Source organism: Medicago sativa, chromosome 7 (genome assembly GCF_051527215.1).
Source record: "Medicago sativa cultivar Bolivia chromosome 7, Bolivia_mono, whole genome shotgun sequence".
Classification (NCBI taxonomy): domain Eukaryota; kingdom Viridiplantae; phylum Streptophyta; class Magnoliopsida; order Fabales; family Fabaceae; genus Medicago; species Medicago sativa.
Genome location: NC_140755.1, coordinates 102,847,267 through 102,862,976, shown reverse-complemented (window position 1 = coordinate 102,862,976; position 15,710 = coordinate 102,847,267). Strand labels below are relative to the sequence as shown.

General features: G+C 32.8%; 2 protein-coding genes across 3 annotated transcripts; both read left to right on the top strand.

Moving 5' to 3' along the window:
• Positions 1 to 279: 279 nt before the first annotated feature.
• On the top strand, positions 280 to 3,970 carry LOC146911519 (putative aldo-keto reductase 1). 2 transcript variants are annotated; one of them, XM_085725492.1, is made up of 6 exons: positions 280 to 535; positions 631 to 843; positions 2,163 to 2,335; positions 2,472 to 2,568; positions 2,876 to 3,029; positions 3,601 to 3,970. In XM_085725492.1, exons 1-6 carry the CDS (start codon positions 299 to 301, stop codon positions 3,777 to 3,779), a joined length of 1,053 nt encoding a protein of 350 aa, XP_085581618.1. In that variant the 5' UTR covers positions 280 to 298; the 3' UTR covers positions 3,780 to 3,970. The 2 variants fall into 2 exon arrangements, with proteins under 2 accessions (XP_085581618.1, XP_085581619.1); XM_085725493.1 differs by having other exon boundaries at positions 627 to 843.
• A 2,004-nt stretch (positions 3,971 to 5,974) lies between these two features.
• Positions 5,975 to 10,775, top strand: LOC146911518 (perakine reductase-like). The gene is made up of 7 exons (XM_085725488.1): positions 5,975 to 6,126; positions 6,208 to 6,375; positions 6,503 to 6,706; positions 6,794 to 6,966; positions 9,664 to 9,760; positions 10,019 to 10,175; positions 10,380 to 10,775. Exons 1-7 carry the CDS (start codon positions 6,070 to 6,072, stop codon positions 10,556 to 10,558), a joined length of 1,035 nt encoding a protein of 344 aa, XP_085581614.1. The 5' UTR covers positions 5,975 to 6,069; the 3' UTR covers positions 10,559 to 10,775.
• The last annotated feature ends 4,935 nt before the right edge of the window (positions 10,776 to 15,710 follow it).

Here is a 15,710-nt window from a genome sequence, read left to right as displayed (position 1 = left end):
TGTTAACTTGTAAAACATGAAAGGTAATTGGCCTACAGAATATAAGCAAAATTAAATCAACAAAATTGATGAATTTGATTTAAAATTAAATTTAGTCTAAATACACTACATCTTTTTTTGGCGTCATCCTTCCTTTTCCAAGCCAAAAATAGAGTGACATACTGAGTGATGAATTATAGCCACCCGCTGACATACCGAGTGACGATATCTCAAATCGAAGAAAGCGTAATGAGTAGGATGCGCTCTATATATAGTAAGTGCAATTAGGAGTTTGTAATTATTCATCAATTCAACCAAAATGGCCGCAACAGTAGTAATTCCTCCACCTCCTCAGGTCCCACTTGGAACCCAAGGCTTTCAGGTTTCAAAATTGGGTTTCGGATGTATGGGACTCACTGGAGCTTACAATGATCCTCTTCCTGAACAAGATGGTATTTCCGTAATTAACTATGCATTCACTAAAGGCATCACTTTTTTTGATACTGCTGATATTTATGGAGGTAGTAGTGGTGCTAATGAAATTTTACTTGGAAAGGTAATTTAATTATCAACAACAATTTCATGTTTCAATTCAATTCAATTCAAACTTTATTTATTATGCTAATTTGATTGATTTTGTTGACTAGGCAGGCATTAAAGCAATTGCCCAGAGAAAAGATCCAGTTGGCTACAAAATTTGGTATATCTAGAAGAGACGGTTCTGGTCTCGCTGATGTGAGCATCAAGGGTTCACCGGAGTACGTGCGCTCGTGCTGTGAAGCTAGCTTGAAACGTCTCGATGTTGAATACATTGATCTCTATTATCAGCACAGAATTGATACAACTGTGCCTATTGAGGATACAGTTAAGGATATTTCTTCCTACGTGAAACTAGTATTTGATTTGAGCATAGTCAATGTTTTACAACTCGAGAGTTTACCTCAACTCGTTTTGCCTAGGTAAACTCGACTCGTAAACTCGACTCGAGAACTCGTACGAGTTTACCTAAAATTAAAATTATATAAAATTTATTATATGCAAGACATATATAAGGTAATATAATATTGTAAATAGGTAAATAATGCATAATATGACTTAATTACAAAGACAAATTATACCAAACTACCATAATAAAACGTTATGCTCAACTTAGCATCAAAATATAAAAACTAACGCAAAAAATCATAAGTTTCATAAGTATTCCATCCATAAAACCATCCAAAAAAACAAGTTTCACAAGTTTCTAAAGTTTTAATAAATGGGCTAGAAAAAGGGCCAATTTTTATTTTATTTTTTTTAGATGTAAAATCGTAAAACTCGGTAAACTCGGTTGAGTTTACACGAGTTTACCGAGTGTTAACTCGGTCAAACTCGTCAAACCTTCCGATTTTACCAGAAACTGAGTTTACCTCAGAGTTAACACGATTTTGGTACCTAAACACGTAAACTCGGTAAACTCGGAGTGTTAACACTCGATTTGCAAAACATTGAGTCCACGACTACATGTTACATATACATTTCAATTCTTTAATAAAACAGTAGTGCTATATATCTAGAATTATTTTGTCCCGATAACATCCCCAAAAACACATTGGCCAATCACAGTTTTGCCTGGCACGGAAATCAAGGCATGCTGGTGCTATATATTTTTCTTAATGAAGCAGTGGAGGAAAAAAAATTGAAATCCAAAGGCCAACAACCATGACACGTCATTCTTGAAAGCTATCACGATTACTGTTTCGCGATATTCATCTTTATCCTTAATAAAATTGTGGAAGAAAAACTGTGTCTATTTCACATAGCAGAATCTGCAATATATACACAGTACATCAGTTTCTGTTAGCTCTCAGAATGTGTAAATACTTGCCTATTTTATCATGTGTAAATACTTGCCTATTTTATCTCTTTAAACTATGCCTACAATAACTTGGCCAATGGTGCATCAAATCACCTAATTAATATACAATATTGACAGCTATCAATACACTTAATGAAACATATTTTATCTGTTTCTTATGATACTGATATGGTTAGATTATTTGTCGAGAGTCCCAAATTATAAATGGGAGACTCCCCTACCTTTATAAACTGGTTTTGTAGGGTTGAGTTATTGACAATTCAAATTTGAAGATTATTTGGCTTATTTCACTAGATGTGTTGTTAACAAGTTTGTTGTGTTATAGGTAGGTGAACTTAAGAAACTGGTGGAAGAGGGAAAAGTTAAGTATATTGGACTATCTGAAGCCAGCCCAGATACAATTAGGAGAGCACATGCTGTTCATCCCATCACAGCTGTACAAATAGAGTGGTCTCTCTGGACTCGCGACATTGAGGACGAGATAGTTCCTCTCTGCAGGTTAGTTTGAGTTCCTCTTCAAGTTCATTGGTTAAGCGTTACTTGAGAAGAGGGTTAAGGAAATGGAACCATTTGCTCTTGGTTGCTTGTTTGTGTTAAATGTGACTTCACTAATTTAAAGCTTTTGTTGATACAGAGAGCTTGGTATTGGAATTGTACCATATAGTCCACTTGGTCGTGGTTTTTTTGGTGGCAAAGGAGTTCTGGAAAATGTGCCAGCAGTTAGCTCCCTGGTATAGCATTTCAGAACTTAAATTTAATGTGTGTTTTTGTTTCTTGCCATGGAATTATTAGTAAGACGAGCCAATTTATGTAATAGGCCTGATCAAAATTTAATCATAAATGAAGTATTGGTTGGTTTGATGTCTTACTTTGTACACAAACAGATGCTTCTTTTTTTAAACTCGAGTAATGATACATTGGATATCATCCTTATCTGTTTTTCTCACTTGAATGATGTTTAAAAGTCTTCTATAAAATTAAGGCTCCTTCCTTTCTTAAAAGTGTATGTTAGTTTCTGATAAATATTTCGCTTATCAGACTTCTCATCCCCGCTTCCAAGCTGAGAACTTGGACAAGAACAAAAACATATATGATAGGATCGAAAGTCTTGGCAAGAAGCATGGGTGCACTCCTGCTCAGTTAGCATTAGCATGGGTACTCCAACAAGGCAAGGATGTTGTGCCTATTCCCGGTGAGTGAAAAATATGCATATTTTTTCGAAAACAGTATTATTGCAAAAATCTTTGATGCTAGGTACTCTTAGGTGGTATCCTAACAGTATCAGAAATAAGAGTTTTCGTCTTATTTGTCAATTTGAAGTCTGAACAAATTAGTCTTCTCTGTATACTTCTATCGTTGTGCACTGATCAATCAAGAGTAGAACTATGTACACTCTTGTCTTTACACCAAAAAAACTATATATACACTTGTTAGAAAAGAAAATTTAACTCTGAAGAAAACAAATAAATAAATGCACAGAAGAACATAAATGATTTATCACATAGTTTGGTCAATTGTTCCTACGTCTCCGACAACAAAGTGACTGCTGTAATTTTTCGTTTGCTACATATTGGCATTATGTGGCCTTGCATTTCATATATCATGAGTGTTATCTGATGTATTTGGGGTTACTGACTGAAGGTTCTTCTAAATTTTGAAGTGCTGATAATGCACTATACAAGTCATGCATCTAAGTGTTTATTTAAGTTTTTATTTTCAGCTTTTTTAATTCTTGAAAATATTGGGGACTTCTTTTTTCTCAGGAACAACGAAGATTAAGAATCTGGATCAAAACCTTGGTGCCTTAGCAGTGAAACTATCAGAAGAGGACCTGAGAGAAATTTCTGCAGCGGTTCCTGAGGATGATATAGCAGGTAGTAGATACTACAATGGATTTGATCAAATTTCCTGGAAGTTTGCTAACACACCTCCAAAAGTTTGAAGAGTCTCAATCTGAAGTATAAATCCCTTTTAGTTGGAGAATGCAGTCAGTCATGAATAAAGCGCAGCAATGATTTCTCTATTTGTATTTAACTCAATTATGACCTGGCTGATGAACAAATCAAGACTGACTGTTCACACAGTTGTTCTGCTGTTTTGATTCAATATATAAATAATAAGGGATTTCAATCATATTCTCGTAGGATTCCATGTTGGATGAATGTGAATGAAATTTTTTTTTTTTTTTCAGGCAATGTGAATGAAATGTTAAAACAAACTAATAGAAACCAAAATGTAGAAAAAGAAATAAAAACAAGGAAATTCGTGTTCATGTTGTTTCGATAACTTGAATAAAAAATTGCTTCGGAATGTATAATTACGAAAATGGGTTGACATTGACCCAAGTTGGGTGACTGTGAACTCAGATTGACCCAACCCCAACTTGAGTGATTTAAATGAAAATATTCTTATTTTAATTTTAATTTGCACCCTGCTTTTAAAGTTTTTTCATGACAAATTTCTTCAATTTTTTAACTTGGGCTACCGGCTACCCCCCATTCATAGCTAGTATCAAAATACAAAATTATTTTCAGATTCTAATAGTATGACATATTTTGTATTTCAGATTCTCATATTGTGACATGTTGTATCGCTTCATTGGTTTTAATGATTTTCAGATTCTAAAAAATAAAAAAAAATGTATAAATGGTGCTGTAAGATTGACTTGAAACTCTACATTCTAAGGAACTTACATGGCCCGATCGAGAGTGTATCGTTTAGTAATAAGATTGATGATGACTTGAATACACTACACCTTTACATGCCTAGACAATCAAATAAGGTCAGCATTAAAATTAAAGGTAATCAGTGGCGAAGCCAGGAATTTTATCGAGCCTGGGCAAAATTTTGACCGCAAATTCACATGTGACATAATATATAAATAATCATAAATCGAAATAAAATAGGCTCGTCATTTTGTCGATAAAAGTACATTTTGAAACAAGAGAAATGAAACATAACCTGTCAATAGTGTGCTAAATAAAATTAGGAGGTAAATGTCCTTTCTGAAACCTCTTTGCAGTGAATGTTCGAAGAATATCAACATGTGACTTGAATATCTCCCGCTCGGTGTAACATATCATCAAGTCATTGAACCACACATCGTTGATCTTGTTGAAAACAATTATTTCTCACGGGCTTATAAGATTATTTTACTAGCTCATTGACAGAGCTTGATAACTGGTGGACTTCCAACTTTTGCCATAAATTTTGTTACCATAAATTAAATGAGCAATGGAGTATATATAGATTTTAATTTATGTGAGTATTAAGAATTTTTGTGAGTATCGAGTATTGGCTTGGGTGAATGGTATAATAGTTCATAGTTAAGGAGAATTATTTTAGTTAAGTCACTTCAATAATTTATTCTAAAAATTGATTATAGTAATCAATTTCAAATTCCAATGATATTGATTATAATATTTTATTATATTGATTAAACTAATTTTAGTGGTAATTTTATGAATTATTCATTTTTAGAATTTATAGTAGAATAGAAAATATAATAAAAATAAATAAAACAATGATAAGTTTTAGTGACAGCCGAAACCGTAGGTAGAAGTCCATAATGTTTTTAAAATGGTCTCCTTAGAATTAACTACGTTTTGTCCGTAGGTAAAAGTGGAAAACATGCAATGACAACCATTTGGCACAGACAGATAGATTTAGCTACGGAAATTTGCCCTATAGTGATGGATTTTGGCTGTCACTATAAGTCAAATTTCTTGTAAATTTCTTTTAGCGATACAAAGAAGGTATGGGTTGAGCCCGGGCGTGTGCCCGGGCTAGCCGGGTGGTAAAAACGCCCATGAAGGTAATGTTAACCGGTGTTCAAGGGACACTGGTTAAGGAGTCAAATATAGTAAATATTATATTGGAACTTGTGATATCAACTCTTCAAAAGCATAGAAAATGTTACTTTCATTTTAAAACTTTCTTTTTTTAGTTTCCTTAACCAGTGCCCCGGAGGCACCGGTTAACATGACCATAAAATTAAAAAGTCAATCAAGATTATTTAATGAAATAAAAAAGGAAAATGGTAGTAGTGGGATTGGTGGCAATTATGACACCGCCCCAAGAGTTAGGTTCACCTACCAGCTGCCACTATCAATACATTCTTGAAGAGGAATAGACAACACAACAGAGTGAAAAAGAGATAGAGTGAATTTTTTGAGATAGAGAGAATTTTTTTTGAGTGGAACAAAGAAACAGAAAGTTAGAAACACAAAAAAATGGGAGATACTACTATTCATATTCCTCGGGTGAAGCTTGGAAGCCAAGGCTTAGAAGTAAGAAACGTTTGTCCTTCATTGGATTTTCACACTTCTTTGTTCCTGAGAATTATTGACAATGTTTTTTGTTACTTGCAGGTTTCTAAGCTTGGATATGGATGCATGGGCCTCACTGGAGTATACAACGCTGCTGTTCCAGAAGATGTTGCCATATCTTTGATCAAACATGCTTTCTCCAAAGGAATCACTTTCTTTGATACTGCTGATTTTTATGCTGCACATACCAATGAAGTTTTGGTCGGAAAGGTACCACTTCATCAGTTCATCTTCATTCTATTCACATATCTTTATTTTATTTTATTATGTTTTAACATGAAAAATTAAAAAAATAAAAAAAAAAACGATGTAACATAAACATTTTAAAAATTCTCAGGCACTAAAGGACATACCAAGAGATCAAATTCAGATTGCCACTAAGTTTGGGATTGTCAAAATGGAATCTGGTAACGTTGTAGTAAATGGTAGTCCTGAATACGTTCGATCATGTTGTGAGGGTAGTCTTCAACGTCTTGGGGTGAATTACATCGATCTCTATTATCAGCACCGTATTGACACCACTGTTCCCATTGAGGACACTGTGAGTAATAATAGAATCTATTCTTGAAATTTGTTAGGAAGTGATAGGTAGTCGTGTTTTTGATTTGGTGTTTTGAATGAGTCAAAGATGGGAGAGCTTAAGAAGTTGGTTGAAGAGGGAAAGATTAAGTACATAGGATTATCTGAGGCTAGTACTGATACAATCAGAAGGGCACATGCTGTTCATCCCATTACTGCTGTCCAAATGGAATGGTCTCTTTGGACTCGCGAAATTGAGCCAGATATTGTTCCCCTTTGCAGGTACCTAACTGATTGATTTTCTTTTTCCTTGTCTAACTTGCAGATTATCCATGATTATGACTGCAAAAGTATGTTTGGATTTACAGTGAATTTGCGCCACCTTAATTTTTGCAAAAATTACACTTTAAAGTTTCAATAAAATTGAAATTCACTGTCAATCCAAATATGCACCAAGTCGAAAATCTCAATTTTTGTTATGACTGTTTCAGTTGTGAGGTATCTTAAATTTTACATTAGGCCTAACTCGTCTTTAAAAAACCGGCTTATAAGGTAGTGAGTTTCATTCTATATAAACTTTTTTTTTTTTATCAAGCAAGGAAATTCATTAAAAAACAGGAGAGGCCTGAACCTTTAACAAAGATTAGTCCATAGAAATTCTAGAAAAAGGCAAACTTAAACTATCTCTAAAAAGCAAAGACTGCACAAAAGTGGGAGGAAGCTCCCACCACTGAGAGGAGAACATAGCATGATTTTGTGCATTTTTAGCTAAGGAATCAGCTACTAAGTTTCCCTCTCTAAGAATGTGTGCATTTACAAGTGAAATGGGTGCAAATTTGCAAACAATTTTGCCATCTAGCTTGCATTCTCCAAGGAATACCAACAGCATGATTGAAAGCCTTCACAACCACTAAAGAATCAGTCTCAATCCAGAGGTTCGCAATGTGCAGGGCTGCTGCTTTTTCAATGGCCATCATGCAAGAACTGAATTCAGCCTCTAAAGCAGAAGCATAACCTATGTTCTGAGAAAAAACCCCTAGAAACTTAGCTTGAGCATCTCTTATCACAAAACCAATGGAGCATATAGCATTAATTCCAATAGCAGAACCATCACAGTTTATCTTGGTCCAGCCAGCAGGTGGAGGCATCCACTTGACTTCAGCAATACTCTTCACTCTTCTAGCTTTCAGAGGGATACCAAAAAGCTGAGCAATTCTGAAATCTGCCATAACAGCGGTGCCCTTGACTAAAGCAAGAGTGTAGCTAAGCTTAACCTCAGAAATTATGTTATGAATCAAGAATTCCATGCTCTTCAGTTTACTACTGAAGTATCTGTTATTCCTTTCAATCCAAATAGCCCAAATGATGTGAATTATGGCAGTGTTCATGACCTGTTGAACAAGCTTGCTCACTCTTCCTATTCCTCCCATGATGAGATTCAGGCAGTTAGAGAGGTCAAGTTGTTGATTAGAACCATGACTTAACCATTTCCATAGTTGTGTAGTGACAGGACAGTCAAAGAATAAATGCTGAGAAGATTCAGATTGCCTGTTGCAGAAGCAACAATGGAAACTATATAACAACCTCTCTTTCTGAGATTTTCATCCGTAGGAAGCTTATTGTGGATCAGTCTCCAGACAATGAAAGCTCTGGAGGGTGGAATGTAAGAGTTCCACAAGAGCTTATGCCAAGGAACCTGAATACTAGCACCTGCTAAGAAGGAGTAGGCTAACTTGTTAGTCAACAAGCCATCTACTGAAGCATTCCAATTCAGCTTATCAGGACCAGGATCAGAGGGCAGGGTGATATTACAGATTTTGTTAGCTAAAGCTCTATCTCTATTCACAAACTCCTCAGGCAGACACCAAGCACCATTCAAAATAAATTCAGAAGCTTTCATATCCAGTCTATCATGCAAATGCTCAGGGAGATTCCAAAGCTCTGTGATGGGCTGCTCCAGCCATTTATCAGTCCATAAATGCACTGTACTGCCATCCCCTATAGTCCAAGTTGAATGTTGAAGAATAACACTAACCAGAGATTTCATTCCGATCCAAACAGATGAGGTTATGTGATAGGATTTAGGCTGACCATTGTGTAAGAATCTGGCTCTGCATATCATTTCAGACCTTATCCTCTAAAAGGCGGGACTTCGATTTTTCATAATACACTCCCTCACATTCAACACTATTGGGCTTGGTGTGTGAATAATTTGGTGGATTACTTGAAAGAATAGACTCTAATACCATGATTTTTTGGGCTTTGTTAAGAAGCATGATTTTTTGCCCAAAAAAGAGAGAAATAAATTGAGAGAAGGATCGATTATTTGGAGTTGATAGAATGGAAATAGTTGACTTTAATTAGTGTTGGATACACTAATGATCCTCCTAACTAAGCTAACAATCTTAACTGACTTGCAATTAATACTAAACAACTTGTAACCATTATATCCAAGTCCAACAAATTCTAACAGAGGTCGTTAGCATTTCTTCATGAAAGAGTTAAGCCATTTCCTTTTTATGCAGAACTTAGAAAAACTTCGCTCTTATTTTGCGATTTCATAACTTGGGTTTGATAACTCTCAAAATTCAAATAAATAACTTAAAGTAAAACAAACATTAAGGGCTGAGTGGTTTCTTTCTACAACTTTCTTTGTGTTCTGTCACCTTTGTAATTGTTGAGACAGTTGAAAATGACAATAGTTCCTTGAAACAATGGCTTTTACATTGTTAGTGGTTTTAGAAATGGCAACAAAACACACCTTTTGTTTCATGTGATGGTGCTTAAACAAAGTAAGTTGTTTGATTTCTAGAGAAGAGATATACCTTTGATCGAATAGTTTTACTTGCTTGAATTGGAACCTTTTGATTTGAGTATGAATACCAAGTTCTTTCTTTCAATTCCTAATTTAATGGTTTTTGACATCCTTTACAATTCTTTCTCGAAATGACTTCGGTTGTTTGGTGACAACTCTTACAGGGAACTTGGCATTGGAATAGTGCCTTACAGTCCCCTTGGCCGTGGATTTTTTGGAGGCAAGGCTATTACAGAAAGTGTACCTGCAGACAGTTTTCTGGTATGGACTTGGCCCAATTTGTTTCTGATGACAGTCATTGTTAGCTCATATCATTTATAAGTGTCTAAATATAAGCTATTTCTATAATAAAAGATAAATTAAAAGTCCAAATGTTTGAATATAAACAATAAGTTGTTTTCGTAAGCTATCCTAGAGTCCTAAACAGTCTCATAAATGTTTATACCAGTAAATAAACTCAAATGAACCAATCCAAACAGGTCCTTGTTCATTATTCACCAGCATCTCTTTTTTCACCAGGCAATGCAACCAAGGTTACAAGGGGAAAACTTTGACAAGAACAAGATGTTTTATCATCGGATGGAAAAGTTGGCACAGGAGAAGCATGGATGTACATCTTCACAACTTGCTCTTGCATGGATTCTTCATCAAGGAGACGATGTAGTGCCCATCCCTGGTGAGTAACTTTCCACTTTGTGACCTCAACAAGTTAGGCATCTACGGAGCTTACTCCCTTGTATAATCTGAATGTTCAAGGAAGGGATACTAATCAATCTGTTATGACAAACACCAGATGAAATTATTTGAAATATTTAGAAACCTCAATTATGATTTCTTTTGTTGTTGCAAATATGACATTGCAACCTGTCATGTGTTGTAGGAACAACTAAGATAAAAAATCTTGAAAGTAATATCAGTTCGTTTAAAGTGAAACTCAACAAAGATGATTTGAAGGAGATTGAAGATGCTGTGCCAATATCTGAGGTGGCAGGGGATCGGACAACTGGTGCTTTTGTTCAATGTTCATGGAAGTTTGCTAATACTCCAAGAAAAGCATAGTTTGATGCCAGTATTGTACCTCAGTTTTTGAGACTCAAACTAGTTCTGGTCTCTTTGCATGACTCGCAAATTTAATCCCATATGAATAAAACCGATTGTTATTGGTCAAATACGGATAACTCAGAAAAATTTGTGTTTCATGCTTAATTATGTCCATGTTATGTTTATGTGATTAAACCAGTTTACTTATAATTAATGTGAAATCATGTTGTACTAATATATTCCTTGTTTGGAGAGAGCTGCGAAATTGTGATTATTTTTCTCTCCGCCTATTGTTCAAATTTTTAAAACAAACTAGCTAGGTTAATTTACACATCCACATTCACAATCATACCGGTTTCCACAGGTACTATGGTTTAATTTGTATATTTGGACTCCAATGGAAGTGCCAAATGCGTGTTTCTGTGTATTATACTCGGTGATTGAAATTGAACTCAAATCTTGGAATTTTTTTAACACCTCTGAATACTGACAAGTTTACTTGTAAGGAACAAATGGCAACAATTACTGCAACACATGGAAAACATTGGACTTCAAAAATTACCTAGAATTCAAGAAATGTCTTTAATCAATTAAAGGGGATACTGTGTGCTGTTATTTAAATTTCAGCATAAATCATGATGAAACTTTGAAGTTAAATATGAGCTCACAAGCACACCGTATGAATAATTTGATATGAATCTACAAGCAATGATTCACTAGTACTCTACAGATGGAAAACATGTTATTGAACAAGTCAGGTATGTTAACATCAGAGATAAGCATATATAAGGGAGATGGTATCAGCTCATAGGAATTAAATAGCTTTTATGCATGCCTCTTGGTGGAGTAGTGTCTTCAAATGATAAAAGACTAGCTATTGAATATATCAACCATTATTTAATGGTAATTCAGTTCATTTGCATAGTTATACTGTGCAAATTTTGATGGCAAATGTAAATAAATTCTTCAGAGTCTGTAAGAGAGAACAAAAAAATGATTAGATCAGCCAAAACAATGAAGCAGTATGAGATGCTGCCTTTCAAATTTGCTCATCTCTTATGCCAAGTTTTGACATTGATCATGGAGTTTTTTTGTCTGTTCAATTGTTGCTATAAACATCGACTGTAACTACAAATGATTTGATGTCACATAGAACTTGTGATTTGAGAAGAAACATTAGGCCAATCAGCTAAATAAAGGAGGGTTCAAGGGATGTTGTTTCATTTTAATGTGTGAAGTAGCAATATTAGTTAGTCCCACATCGGTGAGTTTGTAAGCATGAAATAGAACAGAAGGTTATAAATAAAGAGGTATCAGCAACATTACAGCATACTTACCTGGATGGGGTCAATGGGTGATCATGAAGGCCCATGGCCTAGAAAGGTGACCTCCATTGCACTTAGGAGATGCCTCATTTTTAATTTGAGGCCAACATTCATTCATCTTTTACAGTTATACGGTTTTTCTATCAATTATTATGCATTCTAATACTCCGTGTTTTAGGCCTAGTTTTATTTTTTGTCATGGACATAATTTCCTATTTTTCATTTCGGGGGATTGTAAAAAACGAGTGAATTACGCAGAGTTAGCTAATTATATTAGTATTTTTATATTTTCTTAATATTCCACAAAAATTTCCTTAAAATACACATGCACGAGAAACTTGCTAGTTTTTAATAGGATTGTATCACAGACTACACTCAAAAATACATGATTTAAATGAATGATTTTCTTCATAAAAATGAGGGCAAAGGCTACGGTAGGTGACCTCTTTAGGTCTCCTACCGTAGGAGACTTGACTTTTTTTTTTGCAAAATAGATGTTAACCATTAGACCATTTACAATGGTCTATTGAATGAGGCTTTTAACAAGTAATGAAGCTCCAATGGCAAGTTGAATGGGTGTTGAGAGATGACATGGAGGAGAGAAGTGTTGAACACATTCAACATTGTTTAACAGGCAACATAGGGACACGCGGAAGCTTGCTGTTGGCCAAGCATGGCGCGTGCGCAATACGCGCCGACAGGCGCGAGTGTGGTGCAGGAGAGCGCGGAGAGAGAAGATTGTGTGTGGATATGCGTGACACATGGCAGATTCTGATTGGTTGTCTGGATTTTTATCATCTTAATAATTTCAACTAAATTTATTTCACTCGAATTTATTTTTTTATTTTTACCAAAATTCATGATTTTTTTTTCTCTACAAATAAAGACTTGGTTCATTTGATTTGGACACAGAAAAAAAAATCAAGTTTTTCACTATCTTCATCTTAGTAATATCTTTCTATTAGCAAACTAAGTGAAGTTTTAATCTTATTTTTAGAGAAATGGGTCCCAATAATAACCATTTCAACACCCAAAATTATTCTAATTACCCAATAATATCTTTCTATTAATATCTTTATTTTAATTTAATTATAATCGATAATTGTAATTTTATGTAAGTATAAAAACAAAAATATAAAATTAAATAAGAATAAAAAATAAAAGGTGGTGGGGTAGAATGTTGAATGAAAAAACCATTGGAGAGGTAAAAATTGAATGGGTGTTAAATTAAGAGAGAGAAAATGATGTGGAGTGTTGAAAATTGAAAAAGTGGGTGTTGAAGGTTGTTGAATGTATATAACCATTGTAAATGGTCTTAGGTATATTTGAAAACTTTTGAAGACCATGATATTATTATACTCTCAACACTAATACTTTTTAGGCTTAATACATCCCCAGGTCTCTTAACTTATTTTTTCTTCTCACTTCAGTCCCTTAACTATTAAACGTTTCAATTTGGTCCTTATCTTTTGTTTTCTTCATCGATTTGGTCCAATTTTATTAATTTTAAATCCCTAAAAAAAAAGACCGTTGGATCAAGGACGTCCATCAGATCTTACTGTGTACCACCAACACCTAAGTATCTGAAATTTAATTTTTAAAAATAATATAAATCCATTTATATTAATTTAGAAATAAAAAAATTAAAAAATTGGAAAATTAATTTTCAAAAATAAAAAAATTCAAAAAATTTGAAAAAAAATTCAGGAATTTTTTTTTTTTAAATCTGGAAAATTAATTTTAAATTTTTTTCAACAAAAAAAAATTTGGAAAATATTTTAACTTTTAAAAATCTCGATACCAATTTATAAAAATTCAGATTATTTTTCTCAAAAATTTTATTTCAGAATCACGATTATTTTAAAAATCCAGATTATTTTTTTCAAAATTTTAATATTTTCGAAAAAAATCAGATTAATTTTTTTTGAGGGAAAAAAATAATCTGATTTTTTTTCCAGATAATTTTTAAAATCATTTTTTTACGAAATTATGAAGATTTTACGATTTTGACTAAAATTTGAAAATATATTTCGAAAAAGTACAGATTTTTCTTTCCAAATTAATTTTCCAGATTTTTTTTTAAAAAATCCGTAAAAGACTCTGAATTTTTTAAAAACTTTTTTCGAAAAAAAACTGACCATTTTTTGTAAAATTTTGAATTTTTTCTTTTTTTGTATTTTGAATATTAAATTCCTGAATTTTGTAAAAAAAAATTCTAAAAATATTTTCCAGATTTAAAAAAAAAATATTTTTCCAATTTTCCAGAATTTTTTTTTAAAATCTGGAAAATTAATTTTAAAACTTTTTTCTACAAAAAAAAAAATTTGGAAAATATTTTAACTTTTAAAAATCTCGATACCAATTTAGAAAAAAATTCAGATTATTTTTTTCAAAAATTTTATTTCAGAATTACGATTATTTTAAAAATCCAGATTATTTTTTTTCAAAATTTTATTATTTTCGAGAAAATTCAGATTTTTTTTTAGGGAAAAAAATATTCTGATTTTTTTTCCAGATTGTTTTTAAAATCATTTTTTTTACGAAATTATCAAGATTTTACGATTTTGGCTAAAATTTGAAAATATATTTCGAAAAAGTACAGATTTTTCTTTCCAAATTAATTTTCCAGATTTTTTAAAAAAAATCCGTAAAAGACTCTGAATTTTTTAAAAACTTTTTTTCGAAAAAAAACTGACCTTTTTTGTAAAATTTTGAATTTTTGCTTTTTTTGTATTTTGAATATTAAATTCCTGAATTTTGTAAAAAAAATTTAATTTCGAAAATTTAAAAATATTTTCCAGATTTAAAAGAAAATATTTTAAAAGAAAAATATTTTCCAATTTTTTTTTGTAAAAAAAATTTAAATTAATTTTCCAGATTTTAAAAAAAAAATCCTGAATTTTTTTTCAAATTTTTTATAATTTTTTTTATTTTTGAAAATTAATTTTCTAAATTTTTATTTCTAAATTAATATAAATGGATTTATATTATTTTTAAAAATTAAATTTCAGATACTTAGGTGTTGGTGGTACACGGTAAGATCTGATGGACTTCCTTGATCCAACGGTCTTCTTTTTTAGGGATTTAAAATTAATAAAATTGGACCAAATCGATGAAGAAAACAAAAGATAAGGACCAAATTGAAACGTTTAATAGTTAAGGGACTGAAGTGAGAAGAAAAAATAAGTTAAGGGACCTGGGGATGTATTAAGCCTACTTTTTACACTATTCCATCATCTTTCTCTCACCCCCTTCATTCATACTGCTGCGCCTGTTTTACGTTAATACAATTCTTCATTTGCTTCCTTCATGTTGTTGGTGCCGTGAGCCTTTGTTAATGTTGTGTGGCTAGTTAATTCAATTTCATTGATAAAAGTCCAATCCTGCCGTGCCAGTTTCATGATATTGGTGGGTCTTCTTTCTTACTCCCTCCGTCCCTATATGTAACCCCCCCCCCCCCCCTTGCTTTTTTCACATTTCTTAAGAAAAATTGTCAATGTAATTAATGTGTCTGTTTTGTGTGTTAATATTACTAAATTGTCCTTTGTTTGTATATGTATTAAATTTAACTTCTCAAATTTCAAGACAATTTAGTAGTATTAATTAAGGGTATGTTTAGGAAAATAAACAATAAATGCATCTAGTAATTTGGAAAGGGGTTTACAATTAGGGACAAAAATAAAATCAAATGGGTGCTTAAATATAGGGACGGAGGGAGTATTAATTAAAGTTGCATCATTAACAGGTTTTAAATTCCTTAAAGAAAGATTGGTGATGATTTTAGATCTGGATTTTTAAGAACATATTGGTGAAGATGAAAGAATATTGGATTTGGGAAGAACACA

What these genes read in the sequence shown, in the direction of transcription:
- LOC146911519 (XM_085725492.1), top strand. Translation starts at nt 299, where the DNA reads ATGGCCGCAACAGTAGTAATTCCTCCACCTCCTCAGGTCCCACTTGGA. An exon ending in CTGTGCCTATTGAGGATACA is followed by an intron (nt 844 to 2,162) that starts GTTAAGGATATT and finishes GTTGTGTTATAG; the next exon opens with GTAGGTGAACTTAAGAAACT. An exon ending in GGATGTTGTGCCTATTCCCG is followed by an intron (nt 3,030 to 3,600) that starts GTGAGTGAAAAA and finishes CTTTTTTCTCAG; the next exon opens with GAACAACGAAGATTAAGAAT.
- LOC146911518 (XM_085725488.1), top strand. Translation starts at nt 6,070, where the DNA reads ATGGGAGATACTACTATTCATATTCCTCGGGTGAAGCTTGGAAGCCAA. An exon ending in TTGGAAGCCAAGGCTTAGAA is followed by an intron (nt 6,127 to 6,207) that starts GTAAGAAACGTT and finishes TGTTACTTGCAG; the next exon opens with GTTTCTAAGCTTGGATATGG. An exon ending in GATATTGTTCCCCTTTGCAG is followed by an intron (nt 6,967 to 9,663) that starts GTACCTAACTGA and finishes CAACTCTTACAG; the next exon opens with GGAACTTGGCATTGGAATAG.